General features: G+C 40.2%; 1 protein-coding gene across 6 annotated transcripts in view; it reads right to left on the bottom strand.

Annotated features, from left to right (window-relative positions):
- Positions 1-22156, bottom strand: part of PHACTR2 (phosphatase and actin regulator 2) — a 132123-nt gene that overhangs the window by 47996 nt on the left and 61971 nt on the right. For 4 of the 6 annotated variants that reach the window (XM_047857872.1, XM_047857874.1, XM_047857875.1 and 1 more), the window contains exons 3-6: positions 20486-20566; positions 15041-15199; positions 8382-8618; positions 3938-4469 (exon numbers count right to left, since the gene is read on the bottom strand). In XM_047857872.1, the coding sequence (XP_047713828.1) occupies positions 3938-4469; positions 8382-8618; positions 15041-15199; positions 20486-20566 (1009 nt within the window). The remainder of the gene's footprint in view (positions 1-3937; positions 4470-8381; positions 8619-15040; positions 15200-20485; positions 20567-22156) is intronic. The other 2 variants (XM_047857877.1, XM_047857878.1) reach the window with 1 other exon arrangement.

Below are 22156 nucleotides of genomic sequence, written 5' to 3'. Positions count from 1 at the left end.
GTTTACATTAACTTGCAAAACCAAAAAGCAGTCATTTAAGTAATAAAAATAGGTAAACACTGTCAGAATCTAAGGTACTGACAGGTACTCTGTGGTGAGAAGTCTAAGCACTCTAAAAGTCCTCTATTTTGCACTTGTTAGAAAACTCCAACAGCCAAAATTCTCATTTTCAAAGGGGAAAATGCGACATTTCATTTTTTATTGTGTAAAATATGCACGGCATAAATTTGCCATTTGAACCATTTTGAAGTGTATACTTCGGTGGCACCTAGTATATTTACACTGCTGTGTAAACATCCCCACCGACCGCCTCCGAACCTCTGCCATCTTCCCAAACAGAGGCTGTCCCATTCAACAACAATTCCCCATTCTCATCCCCTGGCCCTTGGCAACCACCATTTGACTCTCTGTCTCTATGAATTTTGCTACTTTAGGTGCTTTACATAAGTGAAATGATGCAACATTTGTCTTTTTGTGTCTAACTTCTACTTAGCGTATCTTCCAGGTTCATCCATGTTTTCGTATATGCCAGAATTTCTTTTCTTTTAAGGCTATTCTGAATAATATTGCACTGTGCCACATTTTATTTATCTATTCGAGTACCTACTTTTTTTTTTTTTTTTTTTTGGGCTACATGCACAGTAGTAAAATTGCTGGATCACATGGTAATTCTAAGTTTAATTTGTTGAGGAATCATAGTGTTTCTACAGTGTGAAATCTCATTTTAAATATGGGAAAACTTTTCCCAGCCTGGATGTCTACTGGATTGGCACTGGAGGCCATCCCTATTTGAACAGTCTGCCATTGTGGGTGACCACAGCACATTCAATAGACATGTCAATTAATAACACATTCTGAAGAGCAGAACAAAAGATACTTTAGGGCTGAGGCTTGATGTTTGCTCATGTCATTCTTCACTAATTGTGATATCTACCTTTTTAATGTCACCATTTGTATTTTATAGTGGTTTGTAACTTTCAAAGACTTCTGCATACGTTCACAACTTACAACTGTTCTACAGTATAAGGGGCCAGATAAGTTATGATTCATGGAACCCAAGAAAACCATGGGTGTGTGTTACCCAGAACGAGGTATCAAGTCCAGTCTAGAACTCAGACTTACGACTCTTAATCTACCTATTAAATGTTATGTATACTTGATGGTGTATGTTACATTAATATCATATTATGTAAATTATAATTAACTTAATATTAAATATTAAACTCCAAATTTGTATCAGTCAACTCATGACGTGGCACTCATTGCCCCCTAAGTTTCTTGGGCACATTGGATGAAACAGTGAACTCAAAAAGTGTTTGTGGAAATGGACTGAACACAGTCAAGTCCCCTCTGGTTATGGGCTCCAGGTGGGCGTATTAGTGTCTGCCTTAAATTATCCCAGACCTATATGATACTAATGAAGTTGCCAATAAATAGAAATCTACCACACGGTTACTACCCAGCAATATGTGAATAGAGAAAGATATTTTTACACATAGCCACTTATCTTCCTTGAAGCTTTGATATTTGTATTCCAAACAGAAGCCTCTTCATGAGATGACAGAATTTTCACACATTCGTTGACTAAACATAACCGAGGGAAAGTTCTAAGTAAAGCAAGTGACTAAGAGCTAGAAATTCTAACTGAAATAATCAGTTAAACACAGAAGAAACAAAGAAAAAAAAAAAACGGAAGAAAGAATTTGGAAAAAAATTTGAGAGACTACTTATTCCAGGCTCATTAACTCAAGAGCAAACAAACCACCCCTGTGGGATGAATTGTAATTTAAAAAGTTAACTTTGAAGAATAGACAGAGAAGAAAGAAAATCTTGATGTCCTCTTCTAGGAAAGGATTACAGTTATTTGGAGTGACAGGAAAATATATTATAAATACCTAGATGTCTAATGATGTCCTAAGCTTGCTCTCTGATCACAGGTCCAGTGGAAATGGAGAACAGACACTCACCTCTTTTGTCTGACGGTCTTACGCATACTTGGGCTGAAGACTGACATTGAGCACCCCCCGCATGCAGCACAGTGCTTAGCACAACATAGGGCCTTCCCTAAATGTTTGAGGAAGTGGACTGGCCAGTCAAGTCGCATTTGTGTGTGCACTCTCTCACTGCCTGAGACTATCTAAGGAGTCACCTTGTTGCACCTTGTTCTTTAGTTTATTGAATAATAAACCCATACACCCAATCTATTCAGACCTGTCTTAAACAATTGTACTTCCTGTGTGTTGGACGTTACTTTGGTAAAAGCTAATTTTGACTATAATGTCTTGCTTACTTTTGTGTCTTTGGTGCTGAGTGCACTGCCCAGCACATAGAAGACAAGCAGAAAATATACACCGAAAAAGAGATTCTTGAATTCTAAAGGTTGGAATTCACTGCAGTGCTGGAAAACACTCACTGTAAATAAATGAAGAAACCTACTATGTGCTGGAAGTATTGAGGACATCACAGTCTTTCACTTCAATGTTTTCTCCCATATTGTTTATTAAAATGTCCAACAAATAAAATAATTGGTAATTTAACATTTGTTTATCTTGCCTTGGCTTTCCTTCCAACCACGCTGCTCGAAAGGAGAAAAACAAAAACAAAAAACAAGAAACAAACACAAATGAAACTGCAGAAGTAGAAGCAATTGCTTTGGAAACGTATGGAATTTCTTAGAGCATGGAATTTGACATGCAACTCTGAGTGTGCCTGCTGGTTTTGCCACCTACTGAGTGGGGAATCTAGGGCTAACTCTGCCACCTCTCTCAGAGTCTGTTTTCTTGTCTATTAATCAGAGATATTCAGAAGACTTATGTGAACTAAAGGTAACTTGACAGTTCCTGACATTAAATAACTATTCAATAAATGAAGGTGATTATTATCAGCAATTGAATAATTAATGCTGATAGTCTCTTGATCCAAATCAACTTAATGTACTACTTTTTTTAAGTCCTAACATGACAGGTTTTTTTTTTTTGAAAGAGAACATACTAAATTAAAATGATCACAAGAGTGAATTTAGGTCTTATTCTCAGAAATAGGAGAGAACAGTTTGGATTTAAGAGCTCTAACGCTTCCCTGGACAGAATTGGTTATAACGTCTACTATACCCAGACAGCCCTCCCTTCATACCCAAGGGACAGGAGAGCTAATGTGTTTTTTTGTCTTTAAGTAGAAAACGTATAGGATTTTGTGAGGGATTAGATGCAGGGAACGAAGAAGAATGAGGACCCTTAGGATGAATCCCAGGTTTCTGGCTTGGGCAACTGGATGACGTCATGTCTGTGGCATACCAGATTCTGCACTGGTTGCTGGGGATATACTGGCAAACAGATATACGGTTTAGTCCTGGCCCATGGGTAGGAAAAAAGGGCTGCCAGAGGAGAGTAGCTGCAACAACGATTCTGTCTGGATGAGCACTGAAATGTGTCAGAGGGGAGGTTAACATGTGAGTCGGGTGGTGAATTGAGGAAGCAAGAAAGGGAGCCCGCTCTGAGGCTAGAGGAAAAGGAGATGGAATCTGAGAGCATTCTTACCTGATGGTCTTTATTTTCTTAGAGGAAGAGAAGGCTAAATGACTCGTGGGCAGGAATGGGTGAGCAATCTGGACACAAGTAGTCAAGACTTAAAGTAACTGCTTTTAGGAAAGCAAAGGGAACTGTCCAAGGAAAAGAAAAGGGGCTGCTGAGCAGGGATGAAGCAGGCTCTAAATATACTTAAAAGCCAAAGATCTGAAGTGGTGCCTGTCATGAGGACAGTTGTCATTTTCTCAGTTGCCTATGACACTCCTGGGGCAGGGCTATGAAAAACATGTGTGTTTACCTAACAGTCACCAAGTCGGTTCCACATTCATCTCCAAGAGAGTGGTTCAGTGATCTTCAGTACTCAACTTAACAGGGGATACAGACAGAACATGGGGGTTTATGCCCCGACTCACCATTTTGCATTTTCTCTAACACTTAAGCCAGCGCCTGAGAGGACAGTGGTTCTGTTGGTTGGCTCTTCAGTCCAGAGAAGCTGACTCGGGTCTAAGGCAGGGGCGGGCAGGGCAGCTCCATCGCTGACCAGGACCACAGGCATGTCTGGGGCAACAGTGCACTGCGCCTCGAGAGTACGTGGAGGGGCGGGGGGAGCAGGGGGTGAAGCCACAGGGGGTAGAGGCACCGCAGACTCGGGTTTGCCTGTGGTCCGCTCATCGGTCCCAGGGACGGTCTGCTCGGGTTTGAGACTCTCCACCCTCGTCTCAGAAGGGTCTCCTCTAAGGTCGGACGTGCCCGAAGTGGTTGCCTCTGAGGACGGTCGAGAGGTTGGCTGCTTGCCGGTTTTTTTCTTGCCCTTTGTGATTCCCACTGTCCCTGTTTTGCTAGAAAGTGTCTCCTTTGAAGCTCTAGGACGAGATGAGGTGGAGGAAGTCGATGGTGAAGCTGATGCTTTGGACCCAGTTGGTTTTTTTGAATGAGAGGAACCAGCTAAAATAGAGAGATTTTGCATTAAAAGTCAAAGAAGCCTTTTAAATAAACGAACGAGTTGCAATTGTCAAATCATGATGTTCTCCTCAAAATGTGAACATTTGTTGAATACAAGAAAATAGGCTAATAATGATAAGTTTTACTTTCTGCCCCCTCCCTACCTCGAATCTAGGAGGGAGCCAGTGATGCTGAAGGCAAAACCCTAGGGGACAAGAGTCCTCTCCTAAAGAGACCAAGGAGTCCCTCTAGTTTTTTTTAGCTGGGCCCAGCCAAAGGGAAACGCTCCTTGTCCTACAGGTCACCTGAATAAGCCCTTGTATGCTCCAAAGAAGGAACATTACAGTGTACAGAAGACAGACAACAGCTGTCTGGGTACAGACAGCTTGTACTCATCACAAATTATACATGTTCTGTGATGTCTATTTGGGAGTGGAGTGGCCCACATTCAGAAACGGCCCCAGTATGTGCCTCTAGCTCCTTTCTGGACCAGAAACAAATGTACTCAACTCCAAACCAGTTATCCCCATGGCTCCAGAGAGAGAAGCTGGCCAGGCTGGCCCACACCTCCGTCTACAGTGGTGATGGGGCAGAGTAAAAACATATGGCCACATATGAAAAACAAGTCCTCTTCAAAATATCAAAAGGCAGAAAAGATGATTTTTTGCAAAAAAAATTTCTAAATGGGGAGCATTCGAATAATGTGAAGACAAAGAAGTGTCGTTCTCAGATCTTGTGACACTTTCACAAATCCAATCTTCCTTGCCACTTCTGTTCCTAGAAGGTCTTCAGCAGAGGATGGTTGTGGCCATTAGAAGGATAGTCTGACTTTTGGATGGGACTGCCTTCAACCAAACCATTTGCAGGAAAACAAAGCTTAACTCTGCTTTTTTTGGGTATCATTTTGGGAGACACAGTCTCCTGTTTCATGACCTTTACTATCTATAAATTTCTCCTAATTGCTTCTTCCATTGTAATGTGATGTGTTCTTTTCCGTGAGGGGTTAAACTATTGTCCGTAGAACTATTAGAAAATACCTCCTTGTTAGCATTATGGAGCCCATCCACAACAGATGTGACTGTAACTTACCTTTATGCTTATAACTTTATTGAAGTTGGCTGGGAGGGTCAAGAGATAAAGAACAAATAAGGGAATAAACAATGAGATGTAAGACGTCATCAACTCCGATATACTTTAAAAAAGTGAGTTTCACTTGGTGACAAGATCCAGGCTTAAAAGAAACCTCTATTCCTTGGGGGCATTATTATTTTAGATACACACAACTAGAATTCATACTACCCCAAGTCTGGGCATGCTAACACTACTTCTTTGAAGCTAACAATCTTCACTTCCTAATAAGACAAAGGTATTAAGCATATTTTTACTATCTAAGTCCATTCTAAATGTATTTTTCCCAACAAAGATCTAAGGATTTGATGTCTAAACATGTTCAATTTTCTTAGGTAAACCGAACAGAATCCATTTCACATATCAATGTGTATTAGATAGATAGGTAGATAGATAGATATAAATATAGAGATAGATACCTCTTTCTCTCTCTATATGTATAGAGAGAGATATATATGTGTATATATGTGTATCTATCTATCTATCTATCTATCTAGATATATATATATATATATATATATATATATATATATATTTTTTTTTTTTTTTACAGAAACTTCTTTCTTTTGTAACAGCCAAGGTAACTTTAGCTGCACTTAAAGGAAAAGACAGGTTTTGCAATGCCTGGAGTAGAACTTCAAGTCACACTTTTCAAGATACTTCTTTATGTATCTTCTAAAATGACAAGACTTTGCTGAAATCAACCGTGTTACATAAGTTACCCTGAATTAAGACCATGACTAAAAAAAGTAAAGCTATCTCTCCTCCGTTAAATACTTCTGTGTTTACACTGTGTGTAACAATGAGAAAGAAAAAAATACCAGAGATATGACCTTATTTCACTCACCAAGCAGGTGAATGTGCTAAGCCAGTATCTGGTTATCTGGAGGTCTATACTAACTTAGGAATTGAAGAAGAATCTTAGTTGATAGCTTTTACAGGAACTTAACTCATCTGACTACAAATCAAGAGTAGTATTTGGAGTTACTTTTCTGGAAGGCCAACAACATTATTCAAGTAAAACAAAGGTGCTATGTAAAAAACTCTAAAGGGTTACAGATGGAGTATCAGCTGGATTCTGAAGGAGTTTAATCAGCAGTTGATGAAAGTATGTATCCTTGCACAACTGGCTTGTTGGTGTAGTTCAATGCAACTTCTGTTTCTCTGTGATGGCCTGAGAGAAGAGCAACGCTGTTATTCACACTATGGGCCAGTGGAACCTCTTTTAAAACAATGGATAATAATATGACTGTAGTATTCTCCTAGAAGATCAAGAATCTATAAATAAGCCTTCAAGTAAAATATCTGGAAATAAGTCAAAATCTCTCATGCAAGCTGTCCCCTGCCCTGGCATTAGTCACCAGCTTTCTTCTGAGAGAAGTAAGAGAGTGTCTAAGTCGAGTCAGTCGTGAGCTGCTACCACATGGGGCACAAGAAATGGGAAAGTCTGTGCAATTCCCAAGCATGGGGTGATGTGGGCTTTTGTTTAAGAAGTGGATCACTGCCTGCCTCATTTCAAGCACTGCTTGCAGGGTTTGCAAGGCAGTCTGGGAAACACAGAGATACCAACAAGAATGGACGCTGACCTGGGAAGGGCAGCTGGTGCCTGAGGAAATGGCCCATAGGCACTGTGAGCACAATGTTCTGAGACATCTCATTTCAGAGCTTTTTAGCAAACACTCAGACACTCAAGGTCGAAGGTTGAAGAGAGGAGCACAGGTAGAGAAATACCTATTTGTATTTGGAGTTCCGTTATACTGTCAACTAAGCCCTTCTCCGCATTTGAGCATCATGGGTATAAACGATGAAGGGAAAAAGATCAATACGAAGGCATATTCTGGTAGCCAATGGCAAGAAAGCTGCTGCTGATTTTAAGGAAAATAAGGTTTGCTACCACAGGAGAATTTTTTGCATGTGTTAATGGGAAAACCCATTTAGCGTGTATACTTTGATGACTGTCCTTTTTAAAGCTGGTGGACCTGGAAGCTTCTTTACTCTACTTCATGGGAAAACTGGGAGCTCCACTTTGCATTAAGCGTCTCTGATTTGAACGGAAAGTGGGACACACATTACAAGCAGTTACCGTAGGTCCCCCAAACCACCTCTGGCAGTGTGCTCTAGTGACTCGTAAATGGACTTCTAGGACGCTGTTGCTTACAATACACTGAAGTCTGGAAAATAGCGTGGAGGGTGGACACTGAGCCGGTGGCTCTCAACTCCATTGAAATGGCTGTGACTGCACCGTAGAGGGTGGTGGCGTGGGGCTGACCGGATAGGATCCTTCGGCATTTGTCAGTAGAGAAATGACTGTGTGTGCGGAAAGACTTAAGATACTAAGAGCCAGCAGAAACGTCAAAGATGTAAGTGTCGTATTCTTCTGTGCAACTTAAGATAATTTGGAAGGAAAACTCAAGCCAAAAGGCCACCCATAAACTGAAATAGGCAGAAGGCCAGGCGATGTGTACATAATGTGCTATCAGATCACGGCCATTCATCAGGCATATGATGCCCTGAATCCTTGCACTGGTTCTTACACAGATAGTGGATCGTTAGGATGAAAGAGGTCTCTTCACGCAAAAAGTAATGAGGTCAACTAATCAACTGGTTGACTTTCCTTTGGTAGAGACGGCAACAAAGGAACCTCCTGTGTACTGTCTATGTCAAAACTAAATCCACCGGTGTTACATTCTAAGACACCAGACACCGAAAAGTCCATCATTTCTGGAAGCAATCAGCCCCACCCAGAGCCAAACACCCTAGACTCGAGCCCCCAGGGGGCATACTCACCAGCCTCTCGGGTCGTGTTTCGGCTTGCTGGCTTGGGTGGAGGGACGGGGGCCTGCTTACCAGGAGCCTTGGTAATTTTTTTAATAGGAGGCACTTCGTCACCCTTGGGGCTTACCCCAGCAGCAGCCCCTTTTGGAGGCCCCGGTGTTTTTTTGGGTTTAGGTTTGGGTTTAGGCCTAGGAAGAGCTGGAGGAGGTGGAGCAGGAGCCGGTGTTTCAGGGTGGTTTTCAGTGTTCTCTATAAATGAGAAAGTGAACAGAAGCACACTGATACAGACAGACACCATATAAACGGAAGGAGCAAGACATATGGCGACAGTGACACAAACACGCGGCTGCTTGGCCCTTGGGAACCAGTGTGGGTTCTACACCAGGGGGGGCACAGCTGGGGGGAAGAAGGACCAAAGGTACCAAGGCCGAAAGCCAAACTGGGGCGCACTGTCTGCGTACATATACCATTCCTGTGATAAAACAGGTTGCCCAAGTTACTCTGATGAAGTTGTGCTGAGGAGGAGCGCCAATGTCCACTGCCAGGGGCTGACACCTGCCGTGACACCGGAGGCTGCCGGGTGAGGATACGGGCAGGAGGGCTCAATTTAAACTTAACAAAACGGAAGGGCACCTGGGTATGGCTGGTTAGCCCACTGCATGTGACGCCAGGGGGCTGACAGCAAGGCAATGACTGGACTCCACGACCTTCATACCCTTTGAGGAGAGACCTTCTCTCAGGAGAACTCATGCCCTCAACCAGAAAGGATTATGAGCTCTGTCTCATTGTGGTCAAACATCAGTAATTTTCTAAGCTAAGGGAGACACTGTAGAATCCTTTCCGGGAAGCACAACACACTGAAGAATACACTACTTTCTACTATTAAAATACTCTCAAGCTCTCCCAGGAACACAATTCCCGTTTCTCAGTAACTTCCTCTGACCTTTTCAAACAGTGTCACAACTACAGGTACAGAGGGCACAGAATCCCCCCAAATATCAAATTTGTTTTGACATGTAAACACAGGTAACAATTTTGAAAAGACAAAGGTTGGAATCCGTTAAACGATAATTCATACCTAAGAACAGAAGCCTCTCACAAGATTTTGCCTAACTGGAGGAGAAACGGTCTGAGTCTCTCATTATCAAAAGTGGAGATGCTGGGTGTTCATTCATGTACTCACATCTGCATTGTTTCTAATAGTGGCTGACTGAAATTAAAATAACTTAAAATACAGTTCTGGTCCAAAGAGCTAAGCAGCATTTCTTTAAAAATGGAACACAATTAAAAAAAAAAAGTAAGACAGTGTTAAGACAAGACCAAGCCTTTACTGGATATAGCCTCCCATTATTGAATGATCAAGAAAGGGCTTTGATATTAGAATGCATCCTATTTTATTATGATCTCTGTTGTTTCATTTCTCATTCTCGTGAGTAAAAACTGAGAATTCCTCCCATTTTTTGGACTACATCCCATCCATCCACATATATAACTGCCATAAGAATGATTAAAAAAATTATATATATATATAAAGAGGGGCACCTGGGTGGCTCAGCCGGTTGAGCATCTGACTTCAGCTCAGGTCATGATCTCACAGTTCATGAGTTCGAGCCCCGCACTGGGCTCGCTGCTGTCAGTGTGGAGCCTACTTCGGATCATTTGTCTCCCTCTCTCTCTGCCCCTCCCTGCTTGCACTCTCTCTCTCAAAAATAAATGAATTATTTTTTTAAAAAATTAAAAAAAAAAGAATGATTCGAGTTATAGTAGTTAATCAATAAAGCTTTTATTTTATCTTCTCCCAGCCATGAAACCTACCACAGTCCCCTCCTGCCACTGAACTTTTCTTATATTTATGGTCTGAGCTACTTACTCAGTATTTACCAGGGGCTACTTTGTATGTGTGTCTTTGTGTTGTATGTACAACAGTGACTCTCCTAACCTACCTGGTCTGAAGCAGAAGGCCACTTAGTCACAAAAGTCAGAGGCAAGAACAATACAAGTTGATGGTACACGCAAATCACTTCATTTTAACATAAAACATATAAATCTATGTTGACTTGTGATGTGGGGCAACGGCCTACTCTTTACATACTTCTTGAGATTATTCTTTGTAAGATTAGACAGCTGCATAACGCAAAGAGATCAAGTCCTCTCCACGGTGAGAGCCCATGAACTCATCTCCAGCACCGGGCATCTCCATTCTTTCTCACGCTATAAACCTTCACAGCTCTTCGCCTGTCCGCACGGGCCTATCGCCGGAGATCTAACTTCCCTCTGCCTAAGGTTTCAAATTCTAAAGCTGTGCCCCGAAGAATGCGGTTTCTGGGTTTGGGAGGGAGGAGATGGTCACTCTGTGACAGCTGGGAGTGACAATCCCACCTAGGCTGAAAGTGAACCCGTTGAGTGTGAGCTCTTCGTGTTCGTGGACAAGCACCATCCACACCTCTATCCTCTGTGGACTCTGCCAATGCTCTGTACATGTTTGCCAGAGAGCCAATATTTATGTCTAGTCTATGGAGAACCCTAAGTGGGGCGTATGTCTGTATGCAAACTGTATGCTCTTCTGACTGAGCTGAAAATTCCTTTTGTCTAAAATGTCATGTCCCTTGGGACGCCTGGACGGCTCAATCGGTTAAGCATCTGACTTCAGCTCAGGTCACGATCTCGCGGTTCGTGAGTTCAAGTCCTGTGTCGGGCTCTGTGCTGACAGCTCAGAGCCTGGAGCCTGCTTCAGATGCTGTGTCTCCCTCTCCCTGCCCCTCCCTCACTCGCTCTCTGTCTCTCTCTTTCAAAAATAAATAAACATTAAAAAAAACTTTTTAGGGGCGCCTAGGTGGCTCAGTCGGTTAAGCGTCCGACTTCAGCTCAGGTCACGATCTCGCCGTCCGTGATTTCGAGCCCCACGTCGGGCTCTGGGCTGACGGCTCAGAGCCTGGAGCCTGTTTCCGATTCTGTGTCTCCCTCTCTCTCTGCCCCTCCCCTGTTCATGCTCTGTCTCAAAAATAAATAAACGTTAAAAAAAATTAAAAAAAATAAATAAAACTTTTTAAATGTCATATCCCATTAAACACAATGCTTTAAACATGAGGTCTATTCAACGAACGTGACTGGCCGATAGTTATCAACAACACCTTAGTAGAGAACAAACTCTCTACTTGTATCTGGGAGGTATGAAGGAAGCTATTGTATTTTTGATTATTACCATGTGATCTGAAGGCATAATATAAACTGATGGTGTATATGAGTATTACTTTTCCAAGAGGAGGGTAAGGATGGGGTGCCTAGTCACTCTGGGTTGATACAGATACTATGCTTCAAAACAATATGGTCTGGAGGAGAGCTATTTACTATAATTCCAAGGTGGCTCCTTCCACCCCATGGAACGTTCAGGTCGGCACTTAGAGCGAACCTGAGAACAGCATGTGGCCCTCACCTTACCTAGAAGTCACCTTTGCTCCTATTCCTCTCCTTCACATGACTACCTCCTTGTCTCCTTCAGGCCTCAGTTTGGAAATATCTGCTTCTAAGAACCAAATGTGGTTCTCACCGCAAACTCTTTGGCTCCCTGTACTCAGGTGTTTTGATGCTGGTCTCCCGGAGGCCACAATCTGCTTGAAGTCAAAGGGCAATTCTGACTCACCATTCTTTTTCTGGTCCCAGCAAAGTCTTACCTATGGTAGACCTTCATTCTTGTTTGTGAAACAGATGCATGTCAATCACTTGTTACTTCATTGAAAGTGCTCTCTAATACCTCAATGGACATAGTATCACATAATTTTCAGATTTCTTACATTTAACACCAATGTATCTTTAACATAATACAGATCAGTTTTTCTTATATATTTCAAGGCACTTACTGAGAAAGAATAATGGGAGACTAAAAGCCCTGAAGGTTTTAAGGGAAAAGTCAGCAGTATTGGGCATCAGAGGCCCAAGTACTAACTCGAGATTCCGGTGAGGATCAGAGACCCAGGAACACCCAAGCGTCCTGGGCAGAACCCACACATGGTGTAATGGAAAGGGCACTTGCCATTTATTTTGTTTTCTTTGATCTTCATGTTTCAACTATTAGAGTATGGACACGGATACAAGCATTTGGGACTGTAAAGGCACATGATATGGTTTTGCAAATATAACTAATCGATGGATCAAATAACACTCTTGGATAAATTCGTTTCATGTGAAAGCAAAGGGAGCATTTTACCCCCCCAAAAAGGAATTAAGAACAGCCGAAGGGTGAATTAAGGACATGGGATCGTGGATTTGCATGACAGTGAGACCATGAAAGGAGCAGAAGGAAAAGGGAATCTTGGGTTGTTGTTTGGAATTAAATGCTATCTTTCCAGAGAAATAAATGGTGATCTTGGTGTATGAGGTATTTTCTATTTAACGTAATACTATGTAACGTGAGTTATGAGTGACGTTCTTTTTTACTCTCAGGAAGCAGCTTCCACACCAAATGCTTCCCCCCACTTTCAGTGTGGCTCTGGCAGGTGCACCATCCACACTGTGAGAGGGAGGCTTTGCTGCCTTATTAGTGATATGGCAGCATGTCCAGCATTTATTTCTATCTCTTTCAGTACAGACTAGCTAAGCAAGACGCTATCTTGGACCTTATTTGACCAAAAAGAACTGAATGTACTAATTCTAAGTAAAGAATAAGAAAGCAAAAACACTCTCAAACATCCGTGGACCTATGACTATAAGGTCTGCCATCTTTTTAGAACATCAGGGCCTGCTGGCTTAATTAACATAAAACTGTCAGCAACACTTTATTAGGTTGATAAGGGAAACACTTCCTTTGAAGTTAGGCCAGCCCAATGACTGACATGCCACACGGACCAGACAAGCACTAATGATGGACTGTTCCATAATGACGGGTGTGATTTTTCTTTTTTTTAAGGGTGTGATTCTTGAATGTTGAAAAGACTGTATCAGGGACAAACCACAGATGGATTTGAAACTCAACAGTTTGGTGAGACAGGACAGTTGGACTTGAAAAAAAAATCACTATTTGCACGAATACTTTCAAATTAATCCCCTTGAAATCTATGTAGGTCTGTTTTCTCTTTATGTTCCAGGGATATTATCATTAAAAATATTAATTTCTTATAGTCAGTACTTGTAAGTTTAACCAGAGTCTTTCAAGGGAGCAGGACTAAGGAAAGCCCCCGAATACTATGCTTAATATTGAATAAAGCAAAACAATAAATTTCTAACAGATTGTTAATAGGGCTTCTAAAACTTCTGCAGGCTAATTAAATGCAAACAAGGGGTTATGGACTTTCAGAGAAAGTAATTTTAAGTTACAATATCTGTCAAATGCCCTTTTGTTTCTTTGTTTTTGTTCTTTTGTCTTTGAAGGATTTGGGTCAAGAACAGAGGAAGAGAAGTTTGCTTTCAGCAGTTTCTAAGAATTCTCAAAATGCCTACAGAACTTAAGCTAGGTCTGACAAGTTTTTGCCATTCAACTCATAGGCAGACATTATAGAACAGGAAACAGTCTGTCTCCTAAGGATTCATTTCTATGCTGCATGGAATCATCTAGAACCAGTGACCAGGAACTTGTGAATGTCTTGAGGGGTCCTTGATAGACATATATTTTGCTGGTATCTTAACTGACCATAGCATATTCACTCTAGAAACCAAGGTCTTTAAAGAAGCCTTCAGAGAATAGCATAATTGCCCCTGGCATCTTTTGAAATTTCTAATTGCACAGACAAATCATAACGCAGGTTTCTGTGGTTAATACAGTAACCACAGTCCCTAGCATCTCTGGGAACTATTCCTGGGTCTCTCTCAGACATGTCTAGAACCTCAACTAGGACCTACAACATTAAGTATCTGGATGCCACCAGCCAAGCTCCCACAAATGGAGACAGTGCTATGCTGAAATATCTTGGTTTTGATGTTCTACCATGCTGACATGCTCACAGGGGTCAGTTCTAACCAGTAAAAAAGATATTCAGATTGATACCATTTTTTCTAAAAAAAAAATAATAATAAACATAATACTGACATGAAGTTTCTGAGGGGGCATCTGGATGGCTCGGTTGGTTAAGCATCCGACTCTTGATTTCAGCTCAGGTCATGATCTCATGGTTCATGCAATCAAGCCCCACGTCAGCTCTGTGCTAACAGTGGAGAGGCCCTGCTTGGGATTCTCTCTCTCTCTGTCTCTGTCTCTGTCTCTGTCTCTGTCTCTCTCTCTCTCTCCCCCTCTCTCTGCCCCTGCTCCGCTTGTGTGCTCCCTCTCCCAAAATAAATAAACTCAGAGCCTGGATCCTACTTCAGATTTTATGTCTCCCTCTCTCTCTGCCCCTCCCCCACTCATACTCTCTTTCAAAAATAAACATTAAAAAAAAATTCCCAGCTCTCTAATGATTGAAGAGAATATCCCTTCTGATTATTACTGTTAATTAATGCTTAATTGATTGTTAATTAATTAAATAAAAAAATAAATAATGATGTGCTTACAAAATGGACGCATCTACCTAAGAAAATCATCCTATTTCTCTTCACTAGTTATAATTTCTCTCTTCTTTGTATTTGCAAACCTGCTCTCTCTCTAACTGGTCCTAACCTAAGAATCACTGTTTGGAGCCTAAGACCTGATTCTCAATATTGAGCTGTATTGAAACAAAAGAATAGGGGGTTTCTCTTGATTTTACCTTTCTTATCTTCTGCCTTTTCCTCCAGAGGTGGTGTTTTTTCAGCTACACAGCCATTACCTTCTTCAGATTTTACTACATTTTCCTCTCGGGTAGATTCCTCTCCGATGGGTATCATGTGCCCGTTTGAATTTTCAAAGTTAACTGTTACATCTCCATCTAAAATGGGGAAAGAAACACCTAGATGTCTAACTTGATGGTTTTCTTAAAACCCAGTTTTCCAGTTATTAGGACTATAGGGTTTGGGTTCATGTATCAGGCCCTGGGAACCAAATACATCCTGTATTGTTTCACCATGTTTTACTAAACATTTCATTCAAACAAAAGAGCTAGGAAATCCTTAGTCTTGGGGGAAAAACAGTAATGGTGGGGATATCCACGTGCCCTTTTAGGACAGTAGAAATTATTATCCTAATTATGAAATATCCCAGGGCAGCACAGCCCTTCTCTTCTTGCGTTTGGTTTTGTTGAAGTCAGGACTTAGGAGTCTCTGTCATTCAGACACTGAACGGTAAAAGGAGAAATCTGAAAAATGGAATAAACATTTTAACAAGCACTAAAAACACAAGGTGAATATAAGTACACAAATAACATGAAATGTAGTTACACATACAAATGATAAGAGGGATAATATGAAATTTTCCAACTGCCACTGTCTCCAGATTGTTGCATCTATGATATGCTAACTTTACATAGAAAGGTAACTGCCACTCTGTATTCAGGAAAAGCTAGTAGTGAGGCTAATTTTATTTTCATTTTCTTACTTATGGAAATATTAAAATGTATTCAGATCATTGTCACATATAACTGACCAAAAGCCTTTAATGTGACCTAATAATAATTTGAAAACATTAGGGGGAAAAACATGTAATTAAAAGAAAAAGTAATTGCAGAGGAACTTTTTAAAAATCACAACTGAAAATAAAATTTGCAATATGTTATCTAAATCAGAAATAACTAATTTTAATCTCTGAACTTTCATAATTTTTAGAAGCTTCAAAAGTGAATGAGATTTTGCATAAACTCTTAACTCAGTGATACTTGAAAAGATTAACCTTAGGTCATATATGGAACATTTGAAGAGGCTTTGCTACCATTGTAAAAGTAATAATAATAATAATAATAATAATAATAATAATAATAAAGTTGAAGTTTTGACTTTGCAAATTTGAAGAAATGCATGATTACAGCGATTCTTATGCAGTTTTTTATTAATCTTATTTTGGCAATCGTTACAAATAAAACAGAGATCATCTCTCAAACTTTCATTAAATATGACTGAACTGCTTTGGCTCAACAATAAAATCCATTGGCCTTCTCCACAAAAACAGGCATGACATTTTAATAAGAAAAATACATATCATGGAATTCTGTCATGCTCAAAATGAAAATGAAATTGTTGCTTAAGCCATATAACTTCCAAGTACCTATAATCTGATTCCTGTCTAAAAGTAAAATAGACAATAATTGAAGGTAATGCCATTGCAAGTAAATCTTAACTATTTCAATAAAATTAAGGTAATACTTTTCGAAGAGTATAGGTCAAACCAAAATGAAACCAAAAGACTCTTCATTCTTATTATTAGATCCCAAGGAATTCACTATTAAAAACAAGGGAGGGGAGACATAATGTAATGTCCAGGTATTAGACACAGGAAAACCAAAAACTAATGCAAGAATGGAAAATTCCAAACAAAGTAGAAAACCACTTCTTTATATAAAAAAAAAACCTCAATTTTTAGGCAACCCAAATACAAATTTACCTTTGAGTTCTCTGGCTTTAGTTGATAACAAAAATATGCTGAAGTTATGTTAATGAAAATTTAATTCTGTTTCAACCCTTATTAAGCTAGAATTCTATAGTAGGTTAAAGAACCGATTTTTTAAAATCTAGAACAAAAAAGCTAGAGAGAAAATTAATAGTCAAAGTGCAATAAGAAATTGGATTATCACATAAAGTCAACAAAGTGGAAAGATACTTACTTCGAGGTATGAAATAAAGCTAGCGCATATGAAAATAACTGTAGAAAAAGGAGACACATATGTGATAAATACAGAATTCAAGAATAAAACACAGTAGAGATGACGTTATTAATAACTAATTGGCGTGTGTATTGAAAAAGTTTTCTAGTTTTGTACGTCATTGTAGAGTTAGAATAAGTTAAGTCCTTGATACAGTTTACGTATGTAAGTAAAATACACACACACGTGCTGGCAAAGGACAGCAGGGAAAGACGCTGGCGTTACAGCAATAAGAGCATTCGTGTGCAAAGGCAAAAGGCAACTCAAAAAAGGTTGTAAGCTTAAAGTGAACCAAGAGATACACAGACGTCTGGGGGCTTTACCTCCTTCTGCTCAAACAAGTGTATCTGGGATATAGTTCACAGAGAAACAGAGATAAGGAGAAGGCTGTGAGACCAAAAGGTGAGTGACTCATCAGAAGGTTAAAAAGTACACCACAGGAGAGAAAGAAAGGAGGCTGGAAGGCAGGCAGAAACATCTCCTTGCCCTCGTGTTAAAGCTACGGGGAGAGATGGAAGGAAAGAACCAGAAATAAGGAAGGAACTTGGACTAGACCTTGGAATTCTCAGGAGAGAAGGAGAGAAGGCCAATTGTTGAACTTTTAGCTGAAGTTAGATCTTACTGTAAAAAAGATCATCTAAAAGGAATAATAATAATAACAATATAGCTGAGAGTGAGGGGGTGGGGTGGGGTGGGGTGGGGTGGGATGGTCAAACCTAGGGGAGCTGGAGGGATTCTAAAAGCTTATCTGGCTCACTGAATAAAGGGCAAAATTGACAGTAAGTGTCAAGAGAGCTGAGGCAAGGTCAAGCAGATCAAGGCAAAGAATGAATCTTCACTGGTAGAAGACAGGAGGCTGTCACCAAGCACAGCAGCTTCCAGTCTCTGGCTAGAGCTGAAAACAGACCGAAACTCTCAAGATAATTGTTTTTGGAAAAATGACAGAAAACTATTTTTTTCCAGCCCTTGGTCGAAAAGGGGAAAAGACTGTTTACTATAGGCATCACCAGGAACTTTCAAGGTTTAGGTCATTTCTTTTTTTTTTTTATTTTATTTTTTATTTTTTTTTCAACGTTTTTTATTTATTTTTGGGACAGAGAGAGACAGAGCATGAACGGGGGAGGGGCAGAGAGAGAGGGAGACACAGAATCGGAAACAGGCTCCAGGTTCTGAGCCATCAGCCCAGAGCCTGATGCGGGGCACGAACTCACGGAGTGCGAGATCGTGACCTGGATGAAGTCGGACGCTTAACCAACTGCGCCACCCAGGCGCCCCGGTTTAGGTCATTTCTATAGGTCTACTTAGGGGCCACAAAAAAAGGCAGAAAGTACAATTCAGTAACTTATGGCTTCCCAAACATTAAACCTATTACAGTATGTTTAGGTGAAAAATTGTTTTTCTTCTTTTATGTTTTAAAACTTGTAATGTTCAGCTTACAAAAGTTACCAAAAGGTCAACCAGTGTCCGATTTCTGGGAAATAAGTATATGATATCATAAGCGATCAAGTACATAGTTTAACAGATTAGGCAGAGCAAAAACCAATCAACACTAAGGATTTCTTTAAACTGGCCATTGCCACTTGTTTTTAGAAAAAGTAAGCTTTTTTCTAGCTATGATTTTTTAATCAGATAAAAAAAGGGGGTCTTTATATCTGTGTTTCATACTCGGTAACGGTTTCATCATAAATTTTTCCATTTTTCCTTTCTTTAAAACATTTCCAAATTGGGGTGCCTGGGTGGCTTAGTCGGTTAAGCATCTGACTTCAGCTCAGGTCACGATCTCACGGTTTGTGGGTTTGAGCCCCGCATCAGGTTCTGTGTTGACAGCTCAGAGCCTGGAGCCTGCTTCGGAATCTGTGTCTCTCTCTCTCTCTCTCTCTGCCCCTCGCCTGCTTGTACTCTGTCTCTGTCTCTGTCTCTCTCTCAAAAATAAATAAAGATTAAAAAAACCTTTTTTTTTTTAAATTTCCAAATAAACGATACCAAACAATTACACTGGCCAACCCCAGAAAGGGTATTACTCTCCCCAGAAAGGGGACTGATTGCTCAGTGGATTTGTAGTTTTTCTCCTGCCTCCCAAGAGATTAGAGGGGAGACAGATTTTAACATTTCAAGTCTACCTTCAACTGACAATAAGTTAGGGATGTGCATTTTTTTTTTTAAGCCCCAGACAGGAAATAAATAGCTTCCTAGTAATGGAAAACTAGAGAAGACATAAAATTCATTCATAAAACAGAATGAGAAAAGTATAATAGGTCAGAGATTGAAATCAAATGCCTAAAACTGTGAGGGCTCAAGAAAAATGGTATTATTCATTCCAGACTTTTCCCTACATTCTTTGAAGCAGGAGTAAAATAGTAAAGCATTCCCTAGCCCTGTTCAGGAATTATTCAGATGTTGGAAAAAGTGTGTCATTTGGGTTTATAAATAGTGAATTCCAAAAGATGTTCTCTGCAAGGCACATTTATCAGAAAAAGAGAAGTAGTATGATTTCAATTCCAAATTAATAGTACCTTGTTTCATAAAAGTACAGTAATACAACTTTAGCCCAGTAAATATCCAGGGGGTGGGGCAAGGGAAGGCACGAGGTAAATCAACAATTTTGCAACAAAAATTCCCTTTAGTTTTAATAGTAGTGGGAGCAATGAAAATTATTTGGCATTACTTATTTGGAGAAATAATCAATCTCGGTGTCTTCTTCTGAGGGTCTATCTTGGTTTGTACTTAATCCTTGTCTTTTTGAGAAAGACTCCCTCTTGGGAGGGTAATAAAAGGGGGCAGGGGAAGATTAGGGGCAGGGGAAAAATACTTGGAAATAGTAATTGTTAGTGAAAAGGTGAAAGACAATTAGATTCAAAGAAATGAAAAGAGCACAACGGTAGGAAAATTACTTGAGAGAATGCATAAAGCAGATTAATTTGTCTATTCATGCCTTACTGATTGAACATTTGAATGTATTATAGAGAATAAAGGACAAGAGGTACATTGACATTTCTTTTCTCTCTCTTTTTCTTTTACTGGTAGATTGAAGAAACCCAAAGGCACCAGCCAAGCTAAAACTTTGCATTTACTCAAACAATTGAGATAAATTGTATAGAAAGACTGAAGCTCAAGAAAAGAAGAGGGGTCATATAAGCATTTGTATCTTATCTGTATCTTCAGCCAGTTCACCTTTGGAGAGCTTTAGGGTTAGTGACATACGGTGAAGGACTCACCAAGAAGGTCATTGAATTTCTTTTCTAGAATACCTTCGATCCTCTGCAGCCCACAAAGGCATTCTGAATTAAAGCAAGACTCTCAGAGGGCCATACTCACTGCTTTATCTTCCAAAGACCATGATCATCTTAAATTTCAAAAGAAAATGAAAGAAAGACCAAAGAATGAGGGATCAAGTTACTTTAAATGTATGATTAATTTCCTCACCTTGATCAGGCAACTCCTTAAGAACGCCCCTTCTTATCAGCTCCTCTCTACTTTGTCTTGTGGATATCTTCCTTTCTAATACTTTTAAAGAGAATAAGCATAAGTAAGAATCAAGTCATTGCTTAAAATAATTATGAAAAACATTGCAAGTAGAATCGAACACATTTATTCTGTTCACTTGAAGGCTCAAACCCCAGTGTTTCTAGTCGTCTCGGAAAACATGTGGTTGGAGTCAGTATCATTAGGACAAAGGCAAAGGACTGCAGCCCATGTTCTGAAACCCAGCCCCTGGGCCTGGTCCTTCATATGACGATGTTTGGCCAAGAATCCAGACACATGATTTCCTATCAACTAAAGAGCACACAGTTTGAAATATTCCTTTTTTTAGGCATTCTAAAACCGGCTTTTGTGAATATGCAATGTATGTAAAGGATATGTATGCTTACATTTAAACCAAACAAACAAACACTCAATAAATATTCAGGTAATTCATCTGAATCCCAGTGAAAAAGGACTACTCTTCCTCCTGCCATCTATCACAAAAGTCCAACACATCAGATCTCTGTGACTCATTTCCTTGCCATACTCAAAAGGTCTAGCATGTTCCAGTACATCCCCTGACAAACCCCAAGTCTTAAGAGGATGGAATGAATTCATGCTTTCACAGGCATGTAAAGGGATGGGGATCTCAACACTGCCTCTTCCTTCTGGAAGAATTTAAATTCCTGTTACAACTTCAGAGTGGAGAAGCTCAGGGTGGGACTTTAATAGTATTCACTTTATGTGTATATAATATTAGTTTCCTGAACCCTGCAGGTCTGACTCTACTCCCCACTTTGAGGGGCCAAAGAGGTGTGTAAAATTAATACGGAGTCACGTCACCTACTAATCCTCTGAGCCGACATTCTCTGACGTGTGTTCTTATACAAGTCTCTTCCCTCTAGATGCCCTGTTAGAAAAAGCATCTTGACACAGCAAAAAGGGGCCACAGAAAGGGCAATTTAGGTAGAAGGAAAGGTGCGTTGGTGGAGACTGGGTAGCCACAGCAGGACTGGATTCTGTTTCCCCCTAAAATTCCTATTCCTGGCCTCAGAATTTGCAAATCCTGGAACCACATGAACAACATCATTTCAAGATCCAAACTAAACCCCATTACTGCAAGCCCTACTCTGACACCCAGAAACAGAACTCGTACTAACACTAAGCACATGTTTTCTGGGGGTGCCCCAGGTGGCCTGAAGTAAGGACACTTTGAAGACAGAGAAGGGAAGGGAGAGGTGTGTCTTGGGCCAAGAGCTTTGGGCCCAGCACCTGCACGTCCTCAGTAAGTGTTTAGTAATGGCATGAGTCCCAGAATACCAACACTTAGTCTCTCTTGAAGAAACTGAAATATTTTTTACCTTTTCTGATAACCATTAATTGTGTATTCCTCTTTAATCCTGGTATTCGTCTTTTATCCTGACCTTTATCCTGACAAAGGTCAGAGTAAAATTTGATATTTAACACAGATTTCATATGACAACTCCGACGAAATCTGTTTCCTCCTTCTTAGAGACCTGAATTCATTTTTATTTTATTTACCGCATATGTGCCCTTTGTTCCTGGTTTTGTCAAACATAGTTTTGGATAGAATCAGAATATAAACAAACAAGACAAAGAATAAATGAATGA

Source organism: Prionailurus viverrinus, chromosome B2 (genome assembly GCF_022837055.1).
Source record: "Prionailurus viverrinus isolate Anna chromosome B2, UM_Priviv_1.0, whole genome shotgun sequence".
Taxonomy (NCBI): Eukaryota; Metazoa; Chordata; class Mammalia; order Carnivora; family Felidae; genus Prionailurus; species Prionailurus viverrinus.
This window is presented reverse-complemented; position numbering and strand designations above follow the sequence as displayed.